General features: G+C 49.7%; 9 protein-coding genes across 9 annotated transcripts; 4 read left to right on the top strand and 5 right to left on the bottom strand.

Moving 5' to 3' along the window:
- Positions 1 to 84: 84 nt before the first annotated feature.
- On the top strand, positions 85 to 2,718 carry AFUA_1G02400 (uncharacterized protein; the record flags this gene model as incomplete). The annotated part of the gene is made up of 1 exon (XM_744897.2): positions 85 to 2,718. One exon carries the CDS (start codon positions 85 to 87, stop codon positions 2,716 to 2,718), a length of 2,634 nt encoding a protein of 877 aa, XP_749990.2.
- A 305-nt stretch (positions 2,719 to 3,023) lies between these two features.
- AFUA_1G02390 (uncharacterized protein) lies at positions 3,024 to 4,980 on the bottom strand (the record flags this gene model as incomplete). Its single annotated transcript, XM_077803789.1, has 5 exons — positions 4,044 to 4,980; positions 3,756 to 3,975; positions 3,496 to 3,691; positions 3,113 to 3,416; positions 3,024 to 3,055 (listed from the first exon to the last, which is right to left on the bottom strand). The coding sequence occupies exons 1-5, from the start codon at positions 4,795 to 4,797 to the stop codon at positions 3,024 to 3,026; spliced, it is 1,506 nt and encodes a 501-aa protein (XP_077659962.1). The 5' UTR covers positions 4,798 to 4,980.
- A 1,158-nt stretch (positions 4,981 to 6,138) lies between these two features.
- AFUA_1G02380 (uncharacterized protein) lies at positions 6,139 to 7,067 on the bottom strand. Its single transcript, XM_744895.2, has 3 exons — positions 6,724 to 7,067; positions 6,610 to 6,659; positions 6,139 to 6,490 (listed from the first exon to the last, which is right to left on the bottom strand). The coding sequence occupies exons 1-3, from the start codon at positions 6,854 to 6,856 to the stop codon at positions 6,317 to 6,319; spliced, it is 357 nt and encodes a 118-aa protein (XP_749988.1). The 5' UTR covers positions 6,857 to 7,067; the 3' UTR covers positions 6,139 to 6,316.
- Positions 7,068 to 7,215: 148 nt separating this feature from the next.
- AFUA_1G02370 (fumarylacetoacetate hydrolase family protein) lies at positions 7,216 to 8,648 on the top strand. Its single transcript, XM_077803788.1, has 5 exons — positions 7,216 to 7,445; positions 7,505 to 7,743; positions 7,813 to 8,128; positions 8,189 to 8,285; positions 8,348 to 8,648. Exons 1-5 carry the CDS (start codon positions 7,418 to 7,420, stop codon positions 8,553 to 8,555), a joined length of 888 nt encoding a protein of 295 aa, XP_077659961.1. The 5' UTR covers positions 7,216 to 7,417; the 3' UTR covers positions 8,556 to 8,648.
- An 862-nt stretch (positions 8,649 to 9,510) lies between these two features.
- Positions 9,511 to 12,086, bottom strand: AFUA_1G02350 (uncharacterized protein). Its single transcript, XM_077803786.1, has 5 exons — positions 11,339 to 12,086; positions 11,173 to 11,255; positions 10,637 to 11,102; positions 9,907 to 10,580; positions 9,511 to 9,856 (listed from the first exon to the last, which is right to left on the bottom strand). The coding sequence occupies exons 1-5, from the start codon at positions 11,588 to 11,590 to the stop codon at positions 9,724 to 9,726; spliced, it is 1,608 nt and encodes a 535-aa protein (XP_077659959.1). The 5' UTR covers positions 11,591 to 12,086; the 3' UTR covers positions 9,511 to 9,723.
- Positions 12,087 to 12,842: 756 nt separating this feature from the next.
- On the top strand, positions 12,843 to 15,755 carry AFUA_1G02360 (uncharacterized protein). Its single transcript, XM_077803787.1, has 7 exons — positions 12,843 to 13,047; positions 13,107 to 13,122; positions 13,235 to 13,776; positions 13,832 to 14,041; positions 14,095 to 14,139; positions 14,193 to 14,294; positions 14,359 to 15,755. Exons 1-7 carry the CDS (start codon positions 12,988 to 12,990, stop codon positions 15,541 to 15,543), a joined length of 2,160 nt encoding a protein of 719 aa, XP_077659960.1. The 5' UTR covers positions 12,843 to 12,987; the 3' UTR covers positions 15,544 to 15,755.
- Positions 15,756 to 18,205: 2,450 nt separating this feature from the next.
- Positions 18,206 to 19,540, bottom strand: AFUA_1G02340 (uncharacterized protein; the record flags this gene model as incomplete). Its single annotated transcript, XM_744891.1, has 1 exon — positions 18,206 to 19,540. The coding sequence occupies one exon, from the start codon at positions 19,538 to 19,540 to the stop codon at positions 18,206 to 18,208; it is 1,335 nt and encodes a 444-aa protein (XP_749984.1).
- Positions 19,541 to 20,225: 685 nt separating this feature from the next.
- On the top strand, positions 20,226 to 22,006 carry AFUA_1G02330 (thioesterase family protein; the record flags this gene model as incomplete). The annotated part of the gene is made up of 3 exons (XM_744890.3): positions 20,226 to 21,086; positions 21,150 to 21,687; positions 21,746 to 22,006. Exons 1-3 carry the CDS (start codon positions 20,971 to 20,973, stop codon positions 22,004 to 22,006), a joined length of 915 nt encoding a protein of 304 aa, XP_749983.2. The 5' UTR covers positions 20,226 to 20,970.
- Positions 22,007 to 22,577: 571 nt separating this feature from the next.
- On the bottom strand, positions 22,578 to 23,411 carry AFUA_1G02320 (uncharacterized protein; the record flags this gene model as incomplete). Its single annotated transcript, XM_744889.2, has 2 exons — positions 22,578 to 23,282; positions 23,337 to 23,411. The coding sequence occupies 2 exons, from the start codon at positions 23,409 to 23,411 to the stop codon at positions 22,578 to 22,580; spliced, it is 780 nt and encodes a 259-aa protein (XP_749982.2).
- Positions 23,412 to 23,980: the final 569 nt, after the last annotated feature.

Genomic DNA, 23,980 nt, shown 5'->3' with positions numbered 1-23,980 from the left:
CTACATTCTCGCCTCTAATTGCCATCAGGTGCGGGCTACACATGACTAGAGACGGGCACTCTCATAGGTTAGCCCTCTGAATGTATGGCAGACAAGATGGATGTCGACAATCCAAATACCCCCACCTCACGCGATCCTCGCCTCGTCAGTCGAAACAGGCCAGCGCCAGCTAGGACAGCATCTCTAGATGCTGGCATATGGGGTTCTCCTAATGGTTATAAGTTAGGGGCACGGTCACCGAACAATCCTCCGCCTATTGACAGGCAAGATGAGGCTCCTGGAGATCAATTCATTCGCACGCTCTCAGAATTGATTAAAGCTGCTGTTGACACAGCTGCTCGAGAAGTCGAAAAGGATAAGTTGCTGAAGAAGAAGGACATGACAGAGGGTCTGTTGCGAAAGGCAAAAGCTGCGCCAAACTTCCCATCAACCACAGCATTTTTCCAGCAAGCTCGCAAGGATGAAGATTCTGAGTTGACACGAATGGATGAGACTATCTCTAGACACCAAGCACACTATCGACAACTAGAAAATTCTCTCACGACCAAATGGGTGCCTTTGCTTCTGCGCAACCATTCTGATTCGGACCAGAAGATAAACAAACTACAGGATGAAATTCGGGCACTCAAGAAGCGAGCAGGAGATTCAGAATCAGGTGCAAGTCGTGAGAAATATCAGTTGCTAGAGACCAAGATGAAGATGCTTCAAGATCGTGTCGTCCTACTCGAGAAGACTTCCGACAACTATGCGACTTCCATCAACACTCAGATGAGATACGAAAAAGAGAATAAGGAACGTGTTGATAAATTGAGTTCAGATATTGCTCAATTTGCCTCTCAGGAAACCATACTGAAACACTTTTCAACAGAAGTTGAGGAGTTGAAAAGGATCACGATTGCCTTGGATGCCAAGCTGAGCTCTTTGCAAAGGGCACAGGAGGAATATTCGGGTTCTCTCGGAAGAGTAAATGAAATTATCGATGCGCAACGGAAACGTCTCGATGCCAGCAACGATAATTCTGCTACTTTTGAGAAAAAATTCAAGGAAATCCACGAGCGCCTGGCCCCAATAGAAAAGGTCCATGTAATCCCGCCGGAGGGTCCAGCAACAGTTCCAATTGACGCATCTAAAATTGAGTTGCGTTTAAAGAATGTCGAAGACAATTTAGCCATGATTCCCAGACCTGACTCATCCTTGCGGTCGACAGTCCAGAATCTATCAGAACAACTCCAGCAATTGCAAAGCCTTCAGGCGATGAAAGACGAATTTCATTTCGCAGAAATGGAGGAGATTAAGAAATCAACCGTCGACAAAGCCGACATACAATCATTGAAAGACAACTACAGCCGCCTTGCTGACGAAACACGGAGAATAAGCCAGTTGGACCGTGCAGGAGCTGTAGGACAAGCTGAGATACAGTCATTGAAAGACAGCTACAGCCGCCTCGCAGGAGAAATACAAAAATTCCAGTCGGACCGTTCAGGAGCTGTAGATCAAGCTGAGATACAGTCATTGAAAGACAGCTACAGCCGCCTCGCAGGAGAAATACAGAAAATCCAGTCGGACCGTGCAATAGCCGTGGATAAAGCTGAGATACAGTCATTGAAAGAGACCTGCAGCCGTCTCGCTGAAAATATACAGAAAATGAGCCAGTGGAACCCCGCAGCAGCCCTTCAGCAAATTCACACGGTAGACGTGAAAATCAACACAGTCGATGCGGCACTGAAAAGTTCTAATCGCCTACTCGAGAGTGTGCGCGTTGGCCTCCATTCCCTGGAGACACGTTACAACCACCTCTCCACTGAAATGGTCGTAAAGAACATGGTTGTTGCCATGCAAGAGATGTACCCCTCTGCAGGCCAATTGACAGAGCAGATCACAACCTTGAAAAATCAAGCTGAGAAAGAAATATCATCCCTGAAAAAGACCATTGAGCAGCTCGTCCAGACCCAAAATAGTCAGAAGGCTTTGGTAAATTGCCTTCAAGACGACGTCGGCCAGCGTTCAGCAGAAATAACCCATCTCAGGGACCTTTTTGGAAAGGTTGCTCATCAGGTCTCTGCTCTCACGGAACAGCTAGAGGAGGTACGTGCTTTGCCAGATAAAAAAGGCAAAGAGGTTGCCGATGGTCAAAACAGAATTGAGTTGAATGAATCCTTCCGCGAATTGAAAGACCAGGTCCAAAACTTATCCAGTGGCCTCAACCAGATGAAAGTCGTGATGAGTGAAATCACCCTAAATAAAAAGGATTTGCAATCGCTCGATGATCGGTTCCGCTGCTTAGAGGAATCTGTGCCGGTCAATCATCGGGTTTTGTCAGAGCAGATTAATACACTCAAGGATTCTTTGGAAACCCATAAATCCATAGTACAGGCGCTAGATTGTCTCCCAGCCAGTGGGATGCAATCACTCAAGCGAGAACAGAGCCCTTCGGGATCAGATGCCGCCCCACACACGAACTTTGTTGAGATGACCGAGACCAATCCTGCGTTGGCATTGCGCGAGAAGAAAAGAAAGAAGAAACGACCACGCCCTCCAACTCTATCCGACAATGAAAATGAGAGGTCATCTGGTTCTAGAAACGAGTCTCCCATGATATTCTCTTCACCAGCTCATACGTTGGACAATGAAGTTGCATCACCTTCGGAGAACAAGAGAAAGACCAAGAAGAAGAAAAAACGCAGGTTGATCACGGAGGGTCCCATCACCATAGACTAGTCTTGATTCCTTTTTTTTAAGTTCAGCGTCGTCTTCAAGCATTTACTGGTCCAGCAATCACGATCCTCACGATTACTTTGTTACACGCGTTGGATTATCATCGAGATACCTCTTTGCCCTGTCTTGCTGTACGGAGTCACATCACTATTACTTGTATCATTTCTTTCCTTCTTTGTCTATTCCTTTTCATACAAGTGTCTATGAATAGATCTTCATTGATCACTCTGAAAGTGATACAGAATGGACAAACGTATACGTATGCACACAGACGCCGTCCTTCTACCTCGATATGCAGACTAGATACTCTACGGCAGATCTTGCAAGAACTTCACAACAGCTGGAATATCCTTAGTCAACAAACTTGATAGGCCAATAAGGTTAATTTTATACATACCTTGCCTGAAAGCCTCGGGGTTCTCCGAGATCAGCCAATGACCTGCCTCAACATCCGCTATCTCAGCATTGGGGAATAACTTCTTGATCACAGGAACCGTGTCATCGCTGACATACTTGCTCTTCGTGCCTCTGACGAAGAGCGTCGGCCCATCATAAGTGACGGAGCCCGGTTCGAGGAAGGGGAAGTCAGCCATAGCAGGAATAGCCGGTCCCAGCACCGATAAAGGGATACGGAATTTCATCTTCTGACCATCTTCCGCGCGAACTAGGTTGGTCAAGAGAAATTGACGGATGGGGAGGGACTGTGCAATTGGTGTGAGTTTTACTGCTTTTACTGCTTTGACCCAAGACCCAGTCTGAGCACAAGAGGGAGAAACTTACCTCCTCATATTCTTTAAGGATCTTGTCGGCATCCGACTGCTTGGTGACTCCTTGCGCCTCGACCTCTTGCATGCCTCGCACATACTTTCCGAAGTCACTCTTCAACGGAGCATTGACAGGAGCATTGTCGACAGGTATGAGAGCCGAAACTAGATCTGACGATTGCAAAGCAACTGTCATTGCAGTTTTTGCTCCCCTGTTTGCAGGAAGGGTTAAGTACGGTCCGGCCTTTCTGTTAGCCCTAGAAAATGGAAACATACATGGAATGGCCAATCAGGACACACTTGGCCAGATCGTGCTGATGGATGAATTTCTCCACGTCTTTGGCCATGACGGAATAGTTATGTTCGTGGTGATGGAAAGAGTGGCCATGATTCCGCAAATCCTGAAGTCCATGAGCGATTTCGTCGTCCACAGTTAAGATGCACTGAGAGACTGACCAGAGTGAAGACCTGCCGTTTGAGGTCACGTGCAAGAACTCTGGGAGGTCAGTCAGTCAGTTGACTATGGAATCTGTAAGAGTCTGGTCGTCAGGGCCTTTGACTTACTTGCTAATACTTCTGTTGTTCTGTTTCGAGCCGAAGAGACCATGCAAGAAGACAATAGGATTTCGGGTGGCTTGTTCCTTTTCTGGGCCGAAAACCTGATACGAGAGCTCTGACCCAAGCACACGAGATGTTGAGAACGCTCGGATGCTGGACGCAACCCTCGTTTGTACCCTTGCGAACGACATTGCGGAATGTTCATGAATATGGAAGATTTGTATAGATGAAGACGGGGCCCAGTCTTCGTAGACCGCGGAGTCCAAGAAAATCGATGACTAAGCCTATAACTTCGGATCATTCCAGAAAAGGCAACAGAACGAAGATGGTGATGCGCTATGTACTTCGTGCTATGTGTTTCCGAGATAATTGTGAAGATTTTGATTAGCGGGCAGAGCACTTCAGTGTGGAGAACGTGCTTGGCTCTTCTCTTGCACGCATCTAGCCACAATTGAGCAATGTCCAATAGAGGGATATAAATCTTATCCAGGCCATTGTTCAGTTCGATGACCTCCCTTGAGTCATTGGTTCTCTGTACTATCTTGACAATATCCCGAGTAGGATTAAGCGCATGGCTCTGGACTCGCATGCTACTTGTCAACGCTGGGTCCTCACCTACACCTGACCGTTGATCTTTTGATGATGGAAGAGGAGAGCTCTGTTTGGACAGCAGCCCTCGTAATTTCTGCATTTTTTCTCCTACTGCGTACTCTGAGTTGAGTAATTGATTTAACTCAGGGAGCACTGCACAAGAATACATGCCAGCGTCGGGAGATGGAGGCCATTCAGGACGCAAGGCGGCCCCTCCAACTGAAGGAATTGTTTGTCCTGTGGGGTATCAACCTGATTGTGCTCTCAAGCTTTCGGCGTGTCACGACGTTGTAAAGGCTCTCGGTCAAATCCTGCCGCCTGACGACTGTCAAGCGGCTGTTCTGTGGCACAAGGACTTAGATCTCAACAACATCTTCGTGGGCCCTGAGAGGCACTACGGACATTATGGGCTGATTGTCTGGCAGAATGCCAATGTTGCACCCCTTTGACCAGGTCACGCACCCTGCTCTCTCCTGGACTACAAGGGACCGAAGCCCGAAGGTCTCAAAGCCGCAACGCTACCCGAGAACCATGAAGAGCTTGATAATGATGACGCAAAGGAGCATGAAAAGAACTTGTTTGTCAATCAGACCATATAAAAATACTACGACCGTTACTCCGCTTCGCTTCATGTGCCTGTCTATCAATCTTTGAGATACCAGGAGACGCTGCAGGGAGAAATTTTCACCCTTGTTGGCATGATGCTGAACGATGGAGAATCGCCTTGCAGAGACTCCTGTTGGAATTCGCCAGCACATGGAATGAACTTAGCTATATGTGACTATGTACTAAACAAGAGCTTATCACCCTTACGAAACAACGAGCGGCTAAAGACTAGCATATTATGCTGGTCATTCTTGTCTGGGTCAGACCCAGTCAACGAATGATCAAGGTTGAGACTCGGGTTACTGAGTGAAAAATATCCCCCCCTTCCCCCGGAGGCCCAATACCCGCTCGCGTAGCGCTATCCCGACACTTTGAAGCCGGGAGAGAGGACGAGGAGGTCAAGATGGACTTTTGTGATACGCCAACGTATCAAGGTCTCCTAGCCCTTTCTTTCCAATACAGTCGTCTTATCAGCCGCCCCCAACCGGCCTGGTGATTGTGATGTGGTGTTGACCAGACGAGACCTATTGGAATCGGGCAGGAGGATTTTCCTTTCAGAATGAATTGCTAGTTACTCCATATCATCTTGCATCAGATCATAGCAATACAGATGCCATTTCAAAGGAACCTGTGCACTCTCTGGCTTTTTAATGCTGCAGCATCTCTATTGTCTTGTCAATTATTGATTCCCGTTTCGACAATTTGTTCATAGCTTGGCTTTATGTGCCTTTCCCTTCTCTCGGTGTTTCGTTGAGGACGTCTGGCAGCTAGTGGAAAGGACGCAAAAATAGGCTATTAGCATACCTCTGTACCTACTATTATAATGAAGTCCACTATAAGTTGTATTGATTATACTACACGAGCCACAGGAAACAATGGGCCCCCAGGCTTTATAGAACAAAACTGTCGTCCAGGTACCGTAGCTTTTGAATGCTAAGTACTGCAAGAGATACAAAGTCTAGCGCTCACTCATCTCGCTGTAGTTTGTTTACAGAAAATATATACAAGAACAGACATAATCATGGTCGATGGCGCTGGTTTCAAATGGTCGACTGTCGAAAAAGGAGCCCGGAATCCGTGGCTTAGGCATCCAGAAGTGGTGGCACCTTCTCGCACAGATACTCGACAATGGCATCGGGGCCCCGTTCGACTTGGAGACCGGTGGGAATGGCATGTAGCCTGATATCAGGCTTGATTTCTCTGGCGATCTCGTGGATCTGGCGGGCTTCCTCGGCAGTCCACATGGAGGCGCTGAACTATAGCCGGACACACGTCAGCTCTACAATCGCAGGATTAGGAAAATGCAGTGAAGGAAGGATTTATATTTGAGAATTTGGAGCAATGAGAATAATGAGATGCATGATAAATGGCATACCAGAACGTCAGGCATATGCGCCTTCACCTTAGGAGCAACCTCCTCGATTTCTGCATTGATGATACAGTCAGCACTCTGCTACCCTGGTTATTATCGGCAACAAGGCCCTCTCACTCTCGCAGTTGTCCACATGAATGATGGTATATCGATCCTTGAGGGTATCGACAACACGTCCGATGAGACGCCTGGCTCTTTCGGGAGCAGTGTTGACAGTAACAAGACGGAAAGGTCCCTTCGGCGTGGCCATTGTGACGGTTGACGCAAAATGAGATTCGATCTAGTATAACGAGGCTGGTGTCATTTCACGAGCAGCGACTTCCCAGCTCTTTAAACCAAGGGAGATCTTCAATACTCGGAGATAGCCACGGATGTTTGTGTCTACCGCAGCAGTTGTATCCGCATTTTCCCCTCGGGAGTGGTGCATCCCCACAATTTAACGTGGGGATCTCTGGGACCTGGTGGACTCAAGTGTTGAAAGTGATCCAAATACATTGCGATATCCGAACTCATTCAGTGCGATAAAAAGGAACTTTTGACCTTTGCAGCTAAGTTTAGAGTTCTTAACGGCAATTCCTTTGCTCCCGAAATCCCATCTCCCACTTTGCTGAAGGGGCCCCTCCTCCAACATCCCCGCCCTGCGCTGTTATCGGCACGACTCCGAGTCCTGAGCGATAATGCTTCCGCACCGGTGCTGGGGTAGAAATGTCCCGAGATGGGGCTTCATAAGGAAAACTGAGCCGTACTCCTTTCTGAAATCATTCTTGATATTCCAATAAGTCCGTCTAGCTTCTTTTCCTCCATCGAGACTATGTCTAAGATTGCCTCCACCTTTTCGCGTACGTCCTATCCACGCATCTTGAGATTTCGACAGCGTAATCATGCTAACACCATATAGGCCTTGTGCGCTTTGTTCCCAGATCCAACCCTTCTAAGATCCTGATCGGTGAGCCGGTAGATCCGCAGGTGGATGTTGGTTTGGCTGTCTACCAGGGCAAGGATGTCTCTGTACGGCCATTCACTGGCACATCTGTTCTCAACCCAGGCCAGAGGACCAACGCGACGGAGACAATTGAGCGGATCCTTTCTCCTCTATCGCAGACCGAGATTGGATCCATTCGATGCATTGGGCTGAACGTGAGTCTCGCAAACTCTTGCCCTGGATGCAACTGGGTGCTGATCATTTGCGAATTCTTTGTCCATTAGTATGTCTCGCACGCTGCAGAGATGAAGCTGACTATTCCCAATGTACCGACACTCTTTCTGAAGCCGTCCACCGCGCTTGCGGACCCATGGCCGGCACCGACTATTCTCCCCAAGATCACACAGGTCGACAACACGGGCGATTACGAATCTGAAATGGTCATTGTCATTGGCCGTGATGCGAAGGATGTCAGCGAGGCAGAGGCCCTGGACTACGTTCTTGGTTACACCGCCGCCAATGATGTTTCCAGCCGGACATCACAGATGAACCAAAGCCAGTGGTCTTTCTCCAAGGGCTTCGATACCTCATGCCCCATTGGTAAGCTATTCCGTCATTCAAATCACCGGGAACCGCTGCGCTGACCGCCCCTGGTACAAGGACCTGTCCTAGTCTCCTCGGCTCTTATCCCAGACGCCAGCAAGCTTCACATTCGCGGCGTGAAGAACGGCCGGGTCATGCAGGACTGCCCTCTGACGTATGGAAACATCAATCTACGAATCCACTTGCTTGTTCTCACGCTGACCCGTGCTCCAATAGTGATTTGATCTTCAGCGTCCCTCAACTCGTCAGCTTCCTGTCCCAGGGAACAACTTTGCCGGCCGGTACCATTATCCTGACCGGTACTCCTCCCGGTGTCGGAGCGGCCAAGAACCCCAAGGAGTTCTTGACGGCGGGTGATGAGTTCGCTGTCGAACTACTCCCTCATGTCGGAACACTGATCACGAAGATCGAACACCAGCAATGATTCGGAGAATGTGTCCGATAGAATCGTCGATGACCGGAAGGATTGTACATACTACCCGCATCAAATAATCCCCAGAAGCTGAGCCAAAGGCCAACAGCATCAATTAAAGTCCTGTGGAGAATTGGAAAATGCTTGGTGCATCATGTGCGTATTTACTATGCGTATCATCACGATGCGATGTAGACCTTTTGGCAAAATGCCTGCTACGAATCCCCACGCGCTCAGGCCATTAACGAGCTACTTGTCTCCACACACCACGCGTCCATCGATTCATTACCCACATTCACACACCCACCGCTAAAAGCCGAGCATGGTAACTATTAAACAGAACACCAATCGTCGCCGACTTGAAGACATAGAATAGTTTAAGTTCTCATTGTCAGATTATTTCATTTGCGCATACCGGGCCGAGCTTCCTGAGACTGCTCTGAGTCACCATTCAAGTGGAAATAACCCACATCGGCAATTTTTGTTTTTCAGATGATCTCGGGCAATCCATGTGGATATATGTTTATCCCGCGCGGAGTTGAGCTTGTCCGTCTTGTGGATACCCCGGGGGGGAACATTATACATGCTGTTTACTCCATATACTCCGTAGTAGGCATATTGCGGCGTTGTGTGCCTGAGCCCTGAGGTATCAACAATATTATTCTCATAGTTCGGTGGAAGAAGTGGTTAAGCTTCGCGATTATGGCGTAGAAAATTTGCGCCCGCTTTCGGACATCGAGAAATGATTGTCGCTTCAACATGCTCTTTGTCTTCTTGTACTCTGTAGATAAAGTTGAGCTTGAGTAAGTGACAAGAATCCCGACCTGCTGAACCGGCGTCGGGCAGCCGTGAAGAGAGGACTAGACGTGGTCTGACTGGACTTCCCCGATGGTCTGATGTCGGCCTGTCGCTCGGGAGAGGCGAGAGGGTGCCTGCTAAGCTGAGACCCTGTGGGAGTATGTAAACTGTTTTGATGGGATACATGGTCTTCCGCATCTTTTCGGTGAATTTCTTTGATGGTTGTTGTCTCCAATTACTCCTCTAATCATTTTTTTTCTATTCGCCATGTTCGACCCTAACAGATACCCGTCTTGTCATCTGTTCCGCTCTAATAAATCCTACTTATCTCCTCTCGAAGTGAAGCATTTTTGGGGTCGGGAAAGTTCATGCAAGTCCTTGCTCACTGGCTGGGACGCCATTTCTTGCCTTGCCAGTGAACGATGATCGTTGGGACGACACTGGCTCCTACAATCAGTGCACAGCCGACCCCAGCACTGGCAGCAACTCCGACATTCTCGAACATAGCCGGAAACCTGTATCGACATCAGCCCTTGCACAACAGACTATTTCAGGGGCAACTTACCAGAACGGCCCGAGAAATCCCCAAATCTGCCGAACAAACGTGATGAAAACGCCAACGCTTCCGGCTTCTTCGGGATAACAGTCGACAGCGAACGTAATGAGCACTGTGGTCACGACCTGGTTGCCAGCGGCGCCAATGGCGATGCCGATGATAGGAGCAACCTCCCAGCGGTTCCCGGACAATTGGGTACATACAAGGAAGACAATGAGGCCGACAATGGATAGGAAGTACCCAATATAGCTGAGCCACAGGCGGTATTCCGGCTCAGGCCTCTTACGAGTCTTGCGCTCTCGCTGTCTCATCCATAGATCGGACATCCTGCCACCAAGTTGCTCTCCCAGTACTGATCCAATAATAGGACCAAGGAACTGTAGTCCCAGCTGTTCTGGGTTGAGCCCCCACCTGCGTTCCAAAAGCGTTGGTACCTCAACTGTGGCCAAGACATTGCTTAGACAAAAGACCATGGCATAGGCCGCTGCGGGTATGGCAATGCATGGTTGCATGACCATCGTCAAAGGCTTGACAAACTCATACCACATAAAAGGAGTTAGATCGATTCGTCGCAAAGAAAGGTACTCTCGTTTCCAGGCGGGCTCTTTCGGGTTTTCGTCGCCGCCGATGTAGCGGGTTTCTGGCCCGAAGAAGAGGTACAGAATGAACTGACCGCCATTGATCTGTGATGAAGGTCAATAGCCGCTGGTGAGCTGTGTGGTCGATGCGTCCAACTAACCATTGCCAGCACCCAGTAAATCCACACGTAACCAGCACGGTGCGCCACGAAGCCGAAGATGAATGGACCGCAAGGAATGCCAACTGTGACCATTAGAGTCCAGATTCCCATGTATTTGGCGCGATCCTTCTTGAAAGTTGTTTCCATCACAATAGCACTTCCGATGGCTGTCACAGTAGTCAGCCGAGAACCTTCCTCATCTGCGTCTACACAAGACTTACCGGAAGCCGGGGAAATGAAAAACGCTTGTAAGGCTCGACAGGCAGCGACTGATGCATAATTGGTGCTTTTGGCACATCCTATGTTACAGACACAGCTGCACATTAATGACAGCAAAAAGATGGGGCGTCGTCCGTAGCGTTGAGACAAGGGTTTCCAGAACAATGGTGCTCCGCCCAGGATCGCGATCTGAAGAGAGGTAAGGTAACTCGCTTTGTTGATAGAGACGCCAAAGTCCTCCGCAATGCTGTTGAAATGCCTCATCAGCAACTGGACCTTCATTGGGCGGCTTTAAGCAGTATCATGAGGGAGCATACATGCTGTAGCCTGGAATGATTCCGCTCGCAGCAAACGTTCCCATGCATGCGTGAAAAGCCACCAGGATCAGGTTCGCCATTTTCTAAGAGTGTAATAGTCGATGGTTAGTATAGGCCACCAGGGGGTACATCCTCCATTTATCATAATACTGTTGAGGTTACAGACCTTCCATGCGGGCCAATTATAAGGGTCTGCAAGATCCATGCTTGGAATAGGGTCGAGATCCAGTGTGCCGTGATGCTCCATCAGGAAGTCCCTATGAGACCTGGAGAGACGGGAGGCCACTATATCGGCATGTTTGGAAGGGATGCCAGTCTCTATGCTCTCCACGAGATTGATATCGGCCTTTGCAGGCACAGGCGTCTCCAAAATATCACCGTCCGCTCGGTGCGGCCGGAGTTCCATAGATGCATTCATTCCTCAAAAGGAACCTTTGCTTCGCTGCAAAGACTCTGAGAGAGACCAATAGATTTGTTTTAGTTGTTTAATAGCCTTGCCGGTGACTTTGTCTTGTTAAACAGTTGGGACACAAGGAGAAGGGAGGGCACTAGGGGAGAAGAAGGATGAGGAATCATTAGGATGACTAATATCAAACCATGCTAGTGCCATATAGAGTGACAATTTCTAGCCGAAAGAATGTTGGGAATCTCCACGAGTCGTGTTAACAGTGAAAGCGACCTATCGCCTAGCATTCTGATTTGCGCTCCGGGGTAATTCCATTTTTTCACCAGAGACCGGCCCAGTTGGGACACCCTTTATGGAGTAGAAGACGTGGATTGCGGAGGGCTCCCCATGGCACATCGTCAAGACGGTCGAGTAAGAAAGCCGATAATTGACAGTCCCGGTGTCGAGACGGCCATTTGCTGGATAGGCCGACTCCATTCATTGGACGAACCGTGCTCAGACATTTGACCCCAACTAGGAGGACCCATAGCAGTCATGGTGTGGTGTCCTTCAGCCGACAGGTTCGAAGATTGACCTGATTTCACGTCGCACAGCTCGCAAATCCAGATACTAACGAATGCCCTCGAACAGTTAATCAAGTCCAGTTTGCATCATGACCGTGAGGATATTCTGCATGAGATGAGGCTTACAAATAAACGATTAGCTAGCTTGCTGCTGAGCCCCAAAGAGGCAGCTAAGCTGACAAGCATATTTGCCGATACCCGTTTGAGTTTGTGAGGCGAATCTTGGCTCTCCAGGGCATCCTCGGCGTGATTGAGTTTTCCCTAGGCACTGCTTCTCTGTACCTGACCTCCCAAAGCTGAAGGTCGCTTGCCGAACTTTGAGCCGATGCTTAAGTCATCAATTTAAGATTGTTCACAAACCGGGATGATGCTACGGACTTTCGTATAGCACAAGAGACACAAAATGAGTGAAGTGGACAACTGTGAGAATGTGAGATGACGACTAATGAAACAATCGTGTAGATGTGGTCGCCGTGCAGGTCATCACAACCAGATCCTTGGAGAGTTGTTGCAACATTTACTTCGAGAATGCAATTGTTTGAGGCTTCTGCTTATTTTATCGGGCTCGAATTCCTGCCTGAGGCGTGACGGAGTGTGACCTCAAAGTTGCTCTTATACACACACATTAGAACTCTATTGCCACATGTCCCCACAAGTATAATGTACACCCCCACAAGTCCGAGGTCGCTCTTCGCTCCCCCCCCCCAACCCGACTCCCCATCTTCATCCATTCATTTAGACGCCGGTTTTGGCTGATCACGATAATGTGACTTTATCACCAGCATTATCAACTAAAGGTCATCATTATCACCCACACCCTTAGTCGTGCCCACCACAGCAACAGGCATGAAGAGCTTAGTGTGCCGAGTTTGTCATAAGGCCTTCTCCAAGGCCGAGCATCTGAGGGTAGTTACGCTCCCTTCTCACATCCTTGTGGGGACTCCGCTAATTGTGTCAGTAAATAGAGGCATGAACGTTGCCGTAAGATAACATCTCCGCCTTGCCTGGTCACACATAACTCAATTACTCGATTGACATTGTTCACTTCTCTGCGTACTTAAAGGCCTGAACAGCTGACTGTTTGATGTAAAAGATACCGGGTCTAAGCCGTTCGTGTGCAAAGAGTGTCGTCGACCATTCGCCCGCCAAGATGCTCTTACTCGTCATGAAAAGCTACATACTAGGGCAACAAGCTCAACTCCCACAATCAAAGTGACCCAAGGGGACACTGCTATACATCTTCCTCCCCAGACTACTGCCTCAGACGCCCATACTTGGGATTCCACAAGAGCTGTAACAGACAATGCGGCGTTAAACCCTGCTCCTAGTCACACATGGAACACCTCTCCGTCCGGGCAGCAGCCTGGGTTCCAGCAGGCTGCCTCAGATCTCGACTTCTCCTTGATATGGCCTGACTCGGAGAATCTGTTCCATAGCATCATGTCTTCGGATACGACGGAGCATTGGCAGATGCCCCTGGGAACACTTCCATTTCCTCCCGTGGTACAGGACGTCAGCACCATCAATTTCGGTTCTCCCAACTCCTTCGACGATCGGAGTTCCTCAATAGGCGCGATTCCCTCAGGTGGTAGTCATCAAGCTGTTAGGGATGTGACGGAAATGGTGACCAGCTCAGTAAGCATCCTGACAGTATTTTCTCGTATTCGCAGAAGACCTAATTGTTCTACAGTCCTCGAGTGTGACAGCGGCCATCAAGGCGACCTCAATCACATCTGTCTTTCTCGATGAATGTCTGCATATGTTTTTTGTGAGGTTCATTCCCACCTTTCCGATCTTGCACCGGGCGACCTTTGTCTTTCGCGAGTGCACGCATCCTCTTCTGCTCAACGCCATGGCGCTTGGCTCTTTGTATCTCGGGCCGAAAGATTCTGTCGCAAAGGTAACATGACGCCCTGTTCTTATCTCTTAGACTGCGCTAAGCCTTGTTTACAGGGTGAGGCCTTATGGCGACTGGCTCATACTGCTGTTGCTACTTCGGTAAGTGTGCAATACTTTGCCACATCCACAGCCCAATTACTGACTCGTCCCAGTGGCAGTCATTAATCACACACCGCGGACCCTACGATGCTTGCAAAGGCGTCCAGCTGCTCGTCACCGCTCTTCTGGGGCAGATCTATGGTGCATTATCAAAAGTGGGTTATTATTCTGCCAGGTGATTTCGCTAATCAACCCCTAACATGTTGGCATCGTTTCTAGAATCGCGTGATACGGACAACAAGCCAGGTCTTCCGTCCGCTTGGCTTTTTCTGGGCAAGGCACTGTGGCATGTTTGACACCGAACCCTTCTCTGTGAATCAACTTCCCTTTCCCAGTGCTTCTCATGCCGAAAAAGACCACCAATGGCGGGTATGGGCTGCAAGAGAAATACAGCAGCGTGCTTTGCTCGCATATCACATCCTAGATGGCCTTGTGGCGCAAATGTCGGGCGACGGGGCCTCTACACGACATGTCGCCAATCCGCTTGTTCTCCCTAGCAGTGAGACTGCATTTGATGCCAGTAACCCTGACGAATGGTTGGCCCACGTGCGTTCTCAAAAGACCGAACAGCCATCATTTCGGCTGGTGTTTCGCTCTCTATTTCCTCCAATTGGCAGTCTTCGCCCCCTCGACTATCAATTTTCCCCCTTTGCGCTTCGTGTAGTCTTAGAAGGCCTGCAGTCTCTTGTCTCAGATTCGGATGAAAGCGACGTCGCAACCGTTGGTGCTCCTGGCCGTCCTGACGTACGAAGGGCTTTGGCTCAGGTCCATGAAACTATCAACATGAGCATCCACCTGTCCGCGCCGGAACGACTCGAGGTTCTGTTACGCTGGCATACCATCTGTCTCGACACCATGATCAATTCAACTGTGCTATGTAGGCACGTTTGCTCACGCTACAATATTTCCCAACAAGTGTCTGGAGGATCTCGGACACTGAGGCCCGGATTCGACATGGTAAAGTGGGTGAACACGGAAGACGCTCGCCGCGCCTTGTTGCACGCTGTTGCCATCCAGGATATTATTGAGCAACTACCCAGGGGCCGGGCCCATGTAATCCACATGCCGAGCTCTCTCTTTGCAGCGGCAACGATCTATGTGGTCTTTTCGCTAGCAGGCGTGGCAACCATCCACCTTCCGCGGACAATTGTATGGCAGGATGCTCTTCTCTCGATTTCTGACCTTAACCTCGGAAGCGACAGTGTCAGGCCGTCGAGTACATCCGAGACTCGGCGCTTCGTTGAACAAGGTCTAACGGACTCACCAGCAGGTATGGGTGCGGTTCGGAATTTGTTGTATGAGATGAACTCCATGCAAAAGCTGTTCCGCTGCCTCACCTCTCAATGGGGAATCGCACACGATATGGAGGAAATTGTAGACCAATGGATCAGACTATGCCATTGAGAATTCCTGTGACCTATCTGTATATGACCCGCGTGTATGTGTTGTATAAGGAGTGGGTGGAGTTAAAGGAGCTGTGAATACCCTCGTTTTATACAAATTTGATTTAGTGACAGCGTTGAATTCTTGAATAGCAGGGTATCTAATTGTCATCGAGTATCAACATCGAATTCTCGTCTCGTTTTGATACAGAATGCGATCTAGAAGGGGTATCAATACCAATACTAGGTGAGGATTCGAAGTTGATACTCGATGACAATTAGATATCACTACTGAATGATGATTCGATATTGATACTGTATAAATGTCCAAGGTCTAGTGGTTGCAGAGATACAAGTTAAATCCTCGCTGCTGTCCGGGTTAGCATAAAAATTATGGTAATATATATTTCTACTACCTACTCGCTTCTCCTTGCCTCCGCGGTAGGAACCCCTGACCCCAGAGAAGATCTTCCATGCTATATAGGTCTTTTCTGAGATTGTAAATGGCATTATGTCAAATTCTTCATTACTGTCTGCCTTGGGATAAAAACTCACATGTTTTTTCATCAGAACAAACACAGCAGAATACATGACTGGGCTTAGCGTAGACCGCTTGTTGTGGTCAGGATCCCGTTCAACAGTCAACGACGGCCCAATCAGCAATCTCTTACTCCTTGGCAGTGACATGATTGTTTCCTCAGAGGAAGAGCATTGAAGAGTGTAAGCTTGATCACCTTGACGACCCGTGAACTAAAGGAGCAGATTAACCGTTCTTCTGTACTCTAGGAATGCCCAGCCTGCCCATGTTTCACCTCTACCCGCTAAAAGCCAACATTATCTCTCAACAATCGAAATCATATTACGCCAGCAATACCTCTGATGGATGGTTGCTAGAGCTCCTTGGCCAAGGAAGATGATTGAGGAATTAGGCCAGCAGCAGAACAGCGCTAACCCTCGAGGTAAATGCCATTACCCTCGGATTTGCCCCCAAAAGGTGTAGCTTTCGGCTCTCCACACAGGAATGCGCCGTTCAGTGGAATGCTCTTGTCGAACAGGGTGAGATTACGATAGGCTGGGGCCCCCCAAGCCACCCCAGACCTTATTTGTCTGCTACCTACGCGGCTTGGCGCTACAGTCACTACTCTAATGCTTCAGGGATGGCCAAGGTTGCAGTAGATATCCTCATCACACAGCTATTGTAGGTGACAAGACCAGACCAAGGCGTTTCGAGCCAAGAGGTGTCGTCAAGCATATCTCCAAAGATGGAGAATTCCGGTGGGCGAATTGTGCAGTGTGCTTACCTCTCGTGTGTGCCTGGACAGTCTTTCCCAACGAGAGAACGACATGGTCTGGGATGTGAACCAAGCGGTATGTCGAATTCTTTGACATCTCCTTGGAGTTCGCCAAGGTGCTTTGAACTCTGCTCCTCTCGCAGGGCCGGTTTTCGGCTCCATCATAGCTGGTTCCATCTCCGACTGGATCAGTCACAGAGATTCTACTCGTTTGCCTGTCTGTGGTGATTAGTTGATACTACTATCCAGTCTGGTGTGTCCTGTTTTGAGAAGCTGATGGCTGGCCGTGTTTGAGCTCTCTCTCTCTCTCTCTCTCTCTCTCTCTCTCTCTCTCTCTCTCTCTGTGTGTGTGTGTGTGTTTTGGTATTCCCTCTCTTCATCTCGGTCATCGTAGGCTGCCCATCTGGAGACCACTAGGAATGGCTGCCTGCCACTTCTTCGCCTGCAAAGGCTTAACTTCGGGAACATATGTCGAAGGAGGCGTAGACGGCAATTTGAATGTTCTACTCCAGGTAACAGAATCCATCACCCACACCGTGATTAATTCTCATACCTCCTGATCATTATCTATGACCTGAGCCTGGCACCCGTTGCCAGGGCCTACGCAGCGGAAGTCTGGTCTTTGGAGACCATTCCAGCACGGCACCATCACTAACCATATCCTGAAGCTACCCGGAGACCTGTGGCAAGACCCTCGAAGAAGTGGAGGGGATTTCTAGCAAGAACGGACCAGAGCCATGGCATACCAAGCCCGGCCACTAGAAGCTGGGCCACCTAATCGGAGAGGTTCGCGAGGGCTTACACGTCAGGGATGTTGGAATCAAGGCCGAGACGGTGGAGAACGGAAACGTTAAGACAAAGGCCGCGGAGGCAGATATCTATGACTTTGCAGTGGTCCATATACTCGCCTTTTGCCTGTCGAAGGTCTTCATGTCCGATCTGTAGTGGTTCATATGTAGTGGCAAGATTGCAGCGCCTGCGCCCCGTGTAGTTCTTAAGGTGCAAACAAATACGTTGTTTAGTGTAAAAATGAGATTGAGACGAAGAGCGTTACCCCCGGCTCATCCTGAAGCCTAGAAAAAATGGTAGATAGATACGTAGTCATCGATTGCAAAAACTCCGCCTGTCTATTGGTATGATGTAATGCAAGAATGAAACGATGTGAAACAGAATAGACATGGATCATCATGAGAGACGCTGAACAGGACAGTCATGCAATGGGTATCTCTAGCCAATCTGGTGCGCATGAGAAGATTCAAATAGATGAAGCACTGAGAGAGAACAACAAACCAAAAAAAAAGGTGTGCAGGGAGGAAAGAAAAAAGTCAGAACACATCAACATAAACATGTCCCACAAACCAAATGGAGCCTGAGAAGAAAAGAAAGAAAAACTCAATACTGCGATGCGGATTCACACTCGGAATCCCATTCCAAATCCACGAGTCGGTTGACAGCCTTCGTGAAAGCCCGGCCCAGATCCCGGTAGAGATCGTACAGAACCAGTCCGAACTGCTTGTTTGTCTGTGGCTGGTCCCTATGCTCCTCGTAGTACGGCGCGATGCCCTTGGCAAACTGCAGCCAGAGGTGGTTGACAATGCGGTCCACGTTCTTCCTCGCCAGCATCGCAGCGGGAGTTTCTCTCTTCTCGGAGGGTTTATCGCCGGAAGCAGGCTGAGCCTGGGTCGGGGGCTGGGGCTGGGACTGGGACTGGGTATGCGGGTCAAGATCCATACGGGGCTGGCGCGCGGGTCGCTCCGAGGCAGCGCCGTCGATGGCATCAAACGGTCGCTTCCTGTTGCCGGGGTTAAATATCCCAAGGCAAGGGCCCGAGGGATCCGGTTTCGGTTTCTGGTCGTGTGCTGCTGCTGATGGGTAGCCGAACTGGCCGTGGAGCAGGACAGCGTCGAGCGCCAACTGTCGGCTCTCATCTGGCCGGACCTTGGACAGATGGAACGCGAGATCCAGACCCTGAAGCAATCGGCCGTTCATTGTGACGAATCGATGCGGAGGCATTCCCCAGTGGGTCGGCTGGCGCTCCATTTCCTCCGGTGGAGGCAGATTCTTCGCCCATTCGAACGTCCGTTGCAGCTTGAGGGCGCGCGCGAGTTCCGCCTGCTCCAGCTCGGTCTTCTGCGCCTTGTCCCTGCGCTCTTTCTCCTCGTTCTGGAGCCGTAGCTCGCACCGTCCCATCCAGTCGTCGATGTCGGAGGCCAGGTCTTCGTCCATGTCGCCCAGATCGGGAAGGGTTTTATCGGCGTCGAATGCTGCCCAATAGGTCTTTCGTTTCTCAACGTACTGCTGCATCCGTCGCCGACAGGACTGCCAGGAGTACTTCCGACCGGTGGATTTGAGGAGCAACTCGGATATTTTCATCCAGAAGCTCTTGGGGTACTCGTGTGCGTCGTAGCGGTTCATGTACTGCTCGCAAAGGCGGAAGAGAGACTTTTGCTCTTCGAGTGTCAGGCGCTTCCCCCGACCGGAAAAGTCCTGTGGCAAGCCATCGTTGCCATCTTCGTCAGTCGGCATTGTAGTCGGCCCCGACTGATTGGGAGTGGGTAATTGAGCAGGTTCCTGTATTTGTGTCGAGGGAACGACCATGGAGGGCGGTTTGGAGGTCGAGGCTGAGGGGTTGTGGTGGTGCTGGTGGTGGTGATTGTGCAGATCGTGGTGGAACGGGGATTGCGGTGTGAGGCCCGACCGATGCTGGGGGGCAGGGCTGAGCATCATTTTGTCTGTGATGTAGCCTTCCTCACCCACACTTCTTCCTGTTGACTCCAGCCCAGCTGCCCGATCAAAGTACAAGAGGGAAAAAGGGAAAAAAAAAAGGAGAAAAGGAGGAATCAAGAGGATAATAAAGGCGAGAGGCGAGGATATACGGAGTCCGGGCGGAAGAGCCGAGCGATCGGGGTCACCGCAAACTGGGAAAATTCTCGCAGGTACTCCGTAGAATCCTCCGTAACCTCATGTATCTCGTTTAGAGTACGGGCCACTACCTAGACTAGTAGTGCTCGGTAGTATTTGCCTCCTGCAAATTTTCCGGCCAAGCATCTAATAATAATAGTTATCGACACCCATATTATTGGAAATACTTGTTGTCGGGATTTCCGCGTGGCACCGCGTCTTCGCGTCCCAGAAACACGTGATGCCCGTTGAGTGAGTACACGCCGACAATTAGAAGAGAATAAATGCAATGAATGTCCTCTAAGTTCTATCAATTAATCGTTGGGCAAAAGTCGAAAGATGAGCAAGGTTTCAGGACAAGGCAACTCCGTGCATAAAAGCAAAGCTGCGGGATGATCTTATGATCCATTGGGGAGAACTCTCGGCCTTGGAATTGGGCATCCGATCGTACGACAGCCATGCGCCTTGAGGTGACTGACTGACTGACTGATTGATTGATTGATTGATTCAGACCGAGAATCAGTCACCGAATTTTGGATCCGTTGACTAACAGTAACAGTAGCAAGACCCATCATTATCTCATTGATATCGTCATTGTCATCATTCATGGTTATCAGATCTCTATCCACTCCGGATCGGAATGTCTTTGGCATAGATACGTACAATTCCTCAACTTGATCGCCTGAGGATTTGTATCTATTTCGTTCGCAAACTTTCATGCCCCTGAATACATCCTTAGGACTCTGTCTAGGCCCAGCGATTGTCAATCGATACGGAGCCGTCACGGAGTACGGCTAAAATACTACCTCGGCTGCGATCCGTTCGATGCAATCCCCTTTCTGTGCGCAGATCTGGTTCGTCCACAGGACACAACTTCTACCTTAAGGTCATCGAGGGGTTCGATGCTATTTTGTCTAGGCATCAAACTTGATGTCCTTGGCGCTAGCAGAGTCTCTTTGATTAGCCAATCCATCTTCCTTGATGAATCGGTGTTCAATAGACCCCTGTCTATACACCTATGTCGGTTATTTCCAGCGCAACAATTCCTCGAACTAATATTGGTAGACTGAGAAAAGGCGGACGCTCAAACTTGCCTTGCAGTTCTGGTCTTCAAAAGCTGGAGTTTGGAGGGGGTGATCACTGCACCAATACTCGATTTACTCTGAGTCTCAGAGTGCTCCTGCCATACATACCTGGAGACACCCCTAGTCACTGGATCTCCCCCGCTTCTCGGCGGTCGTTGTGTTGCTTGTACGATGGAATCAAGTCCTTCTTCCTCCCCATTTCTGGAAGCGGTGTCTGCCGTCTCTCAGGATGAAGAAACCCCCCAACGGTTCCTGGCCAGTATATCCCAGGAATGGACTACCCAGCAGTACGTTTAGCGGACTTGTGCCGTGATGAACGATCTCAGCAGCCCAGAAGCTGACTAGAGCAGCTCCGTACTAGGAGGTTTCCTGCACGCGTTGATGCTGTCCGTCGCGAAAAAGTTTATCGTTACGGAGCTCGGCGATGGACGGTTTCCCGACCCTGTGCATGCATTTGTGCAGTTTCTCAGCATGGTTCCTCCTGGTCCGGTCTCGATCACCTGCAAATTCTTGCGTGTTTCCAAACGGCAGTGTGTGGTCAATGTGGAACTGGTACGCTCTTCTGCTGCGCTGTGGAAGAAGCCGGAACTTCCGGCTACGGTCGGAATCTTCACATACGGTGATTTATCCAAGGAAAGAGGTCTGTCACAGGCAAGCGACCCTGCTTTGAGGATCCCTGTTCCTCCGCGTGAGACTGAGTGCGTCACAATCGATGACCCAGTAGTTGATTCGACTCCCGTCACACGGAAACTGCACTGGTTAGCGCCGAGGTCGGCAAACGGGCTCTGGGGTCATCGACTGGGAGGACATAACCGCGAGGTCTGGATATCCTTCCGGGACGGGTCGAAGATCTCCGACTGTCTACATCTAGCCTTGCTATCTGATATGGTAAGCCCACACGGAATCTACCACCCCGTTCTGAAAGCTGACCAATTGACTCAAACAGCCGCTTCAGCCTGCCGCAACCCACCAACCAGGCTTCTACAACCACTACGCACTATCCACGCTCTGCATTTCCGTGGAGTTCAAGCAACGGCCCGACCCGTCCACACAGTGGGTGATGATCCGGTCGAATTCGCACATGGTGTCCAATGGCCGCTACGATGTTAACCTTCAGATCTTGGCGGAGAACGGCGAAATTCTGGCTCTCAGCAATCATGTTCTGTATATCTCAGAGCTACGTGCTACAAAGGGGGCTAAGATGTAGCACTGAATTTCATTTGGCTTGGATACAGATTTGTCTCGCCTTTTGCCTTTGTTTACTTGCCACGCTCTATATGCATAATTACAGGAAAAGCCTGCTATTTTGCACGAACAAGCCACCCTTGTCCTAATACTGCATTCGACCGTTCTAAGTTTCTGGATCTCACACGCGCGGCTCCGTGTTTGTCTACGCTTGTTCTCCTTTATAGTACTCTCCTTACGGCATGATCTTGATTGGGAATAGGGCTTAGGGCTAGGTCCAATTTTCTTAATGGAAGACAAGTACTACCAAGGACAGACCTGAAACACCAGATTAAGGACCGGACTTTTCTTTAGGCAAATGCATGCACAAAACGGCAAAAGTACGATGCACCTCCACGGCCACTTATGTATGCCTCCTCTTGTTGTGATATGTCACATCTTTCCCTGCTTCCGCCCACCTAATGTACCCTCATCACGCACAGTACAATTTCTAGCCCCATTTATCAATCCAGCTCGTATTCCCCCTTTTTCCCCCCTGCTACCTGACGTTGGACACAGATGGACCGCCCTGGCCACTAACTATCCGTCAGTATTCACGCAGCCCCGCCATAGATATCATCCATGCCGTACCCCCCATGACCGTGAAAGTACAAACCCGCCATATCGAACCCATCATGTTCAATAGCAGGCACGTCGATATCCCCGCCAGTAACATGACCGATCCCCCGACCTTCCTGTTTGACAGCATCGCCAAACGCCGACGAGAAACTCTCCGCGGCATCCTCCATCTTCATGGAGGTAATTGAAGCAGACGACGCAGTGGGCGTACTGGCACTCGTCAGATCATACACGACGGCTGAATTTCCCACCAGCCCTGTCAGTATCTCAGCAGCCTCGCTTTTCACCTTCTTGTCTTCCTCGGAGAGCCCACCATCGAGGAAGATCGCCTCCATGAACGACATGCCGCTGGCGTTGTTGCTGTTGTTGCTACCGCCTCTTCCTTGGCCCCTTTTAGTCGGCGTCGAGAGCACCTGGCTAACAGTGCTCTTCCTACTTTTCCCAGTAGAAGACGAAGGTTTGGTGATGCCGCCGCGTGGTCCGCGCGGGGTCCGAGGCGTGAGGCTGCTGCTGGTGCTGCTTGTGGTGCCGTTCCGCCCCCGCGGTAACTCGGTGATGCCCCTGCTCAGCGCGTCGGCTTTGACATCGTCGGCCATTTTGCGGTAGCGGCGGAAGCGGCCTTCGATGGCGTCGTAGGTGGCTCCCTGGCCGAAGAGGGTGGCCATTGCTTGGTATTCGAGCTAGGGGAAGTGAGCCTGGTATTTTGTGTTTTGGGGGGGGGAAGGGAAGGGAACCTTAAGGCCTGGATGAGCTGCGATAAGCACCGCGATCAGACGGTCGGTAGACTCGCTGGCTTTCCAATTGACCATTTTGTGGATTTTTGGAGGAGATTCGGGGACTGGTAGCGGTACTTGTACTTAAGTGTTGGTTGGAAGAAATCGTGATGCAAACTGCTTGATTTAGGTGAAGTAGATGGCATCAATGTAGCTCAGGGACATTTATATGGATTTGGAGAGAAGTGTGTTTCTGAAGATAGTAGTATGTGGTGGTAGGAATCACAAAAGAGACCTAAAGCTCAAGTAGCCAACCACAGACTTGACTCTGATTTATATGTGTATTGACTGGTAGATTAGAGAAAAGGACATAATTACAACACAGAAATACTGGATATCTCTGTCAAAATACCAAGTTGTACCAAAGATGCAGACTGGAGAAGTCTGTGAATGTCAAGGTCGAGTACAGGTACAAGGAGACATGAATGATCAGAGCACCAAACAGGTAGTAAGGAGGGGAACAGAGTAATTGACAGAGATTTATACATGCAATCTTTAAACCCACAAGAAAAAGGACAAAACTGCCACAATCCGCACTGGATATTGTAGTTCTTGAGACTTTGTGATTGCGCATTGGCAACACATCCTTGAACTTAAACCAATGG

This window comes from Aspergillus fumigatus, chromosome 1, assembly GCF_000002655.1.
Source record: "Aspergillus fumigatus Af293 chromosome 1, whole genome shotgun sequence".
Classification (NCBI taxonomy): domain Eukaryota; kingdom Fungi; phylum Ascomycota; class Eurotiomycetes; order Eurotiales; family Aspergillaceae; genus Aspergillus; species Aspergillus fumigatus.
Note: the sequence above shows the minus strand (reverse complement) of the source record. Positions and strands in the feature narration are given on the sequence as shown.

Bases quoted from the DNA above. Each gene is read 5' to 3' on its own strand.
- AFUA_1G02380 (XM_744895.2), bottom strand. From the start codon at position 6,856: ATGGCCACGCCGAAGGGACCTTTCCGTCTTGTTACTGTCAACACTGCT. The intron at 6,660-6,723 runs GTGAGAGGGCCT...TCATCAATGCAG, and splicing joins TCATGTGGACAACTGCGAGA to AAATCGAGGAGGTTGCTCCT. The intron at 6,491-6,609 runs GTATGCCATTTA...GTCCGGCTATAG, and splicing joins CGCATATGCCTGACGTTCTG to TTCAGCGCCTCCATGTGGAC.
- AFUA_1G02370 (XM_077803788.1), top strand. From the start codon at position 7,418: ATGTCTAAGATTGCCTCCACCTTTTCGC. The intron at 7,446-7,504 runs GTACGTCCTATC...AACACCATATAG, and splicing joins GATTGCCTCCACCTTTTCGC to GCCTTGTGCGCTTTGTTCCC. The intron at 8,286-8,347 runs GTATGGAAACAT...GTGCTCCAATAG, and splicing joins ATGCAGGACTGCCCTCTGAC to TGATTTGATCTTCAGCGTCC.
- AFUA_1G02350 (XM_077803786.1), bottom strand. From the start codon at position 11,590: ATGAATGCATCTATGGAACTCCGGCCGCACCGAGCGGACGGTGATATT. The intron at 10,581-10,636 runs GTTAGTTGGACG...CCTTCATCACAG, and splicing joins TTTACTGGGTGCTGGCAATG to ATCAATGGCGGTCAGTTCAT. The intron at 9,857-9,906 runs GTAAGTTGCCCC...ATGTCGATACAG, and splicing joins GGATTTCTCGGGCCGTTCTG to GTTTCCGGCTATGTTCGAGA.
- AFUA_1G02360 (XM_077803787.1), top strand. From the start codon at position 12,988: ATGAAGAGCTTAGTGTGCCGAGTTTGTCATAAGGCCTTCTCCAAGGCC. The intron at 14,140-14,192 runs GTAAGTGTGCAA...GACTCGTCCCAG, and splicing joins ATACTGCTGTTGCTACTTCG to TGGCAGTCATTAATCACACA. The intron at 14,295-14,358 runs GTGGGTTATTAT...CATCGTTTCTAG, and splicing joins TCTATGGTGCATTATCAAAA to AATCGCGTGATACGGACAAC.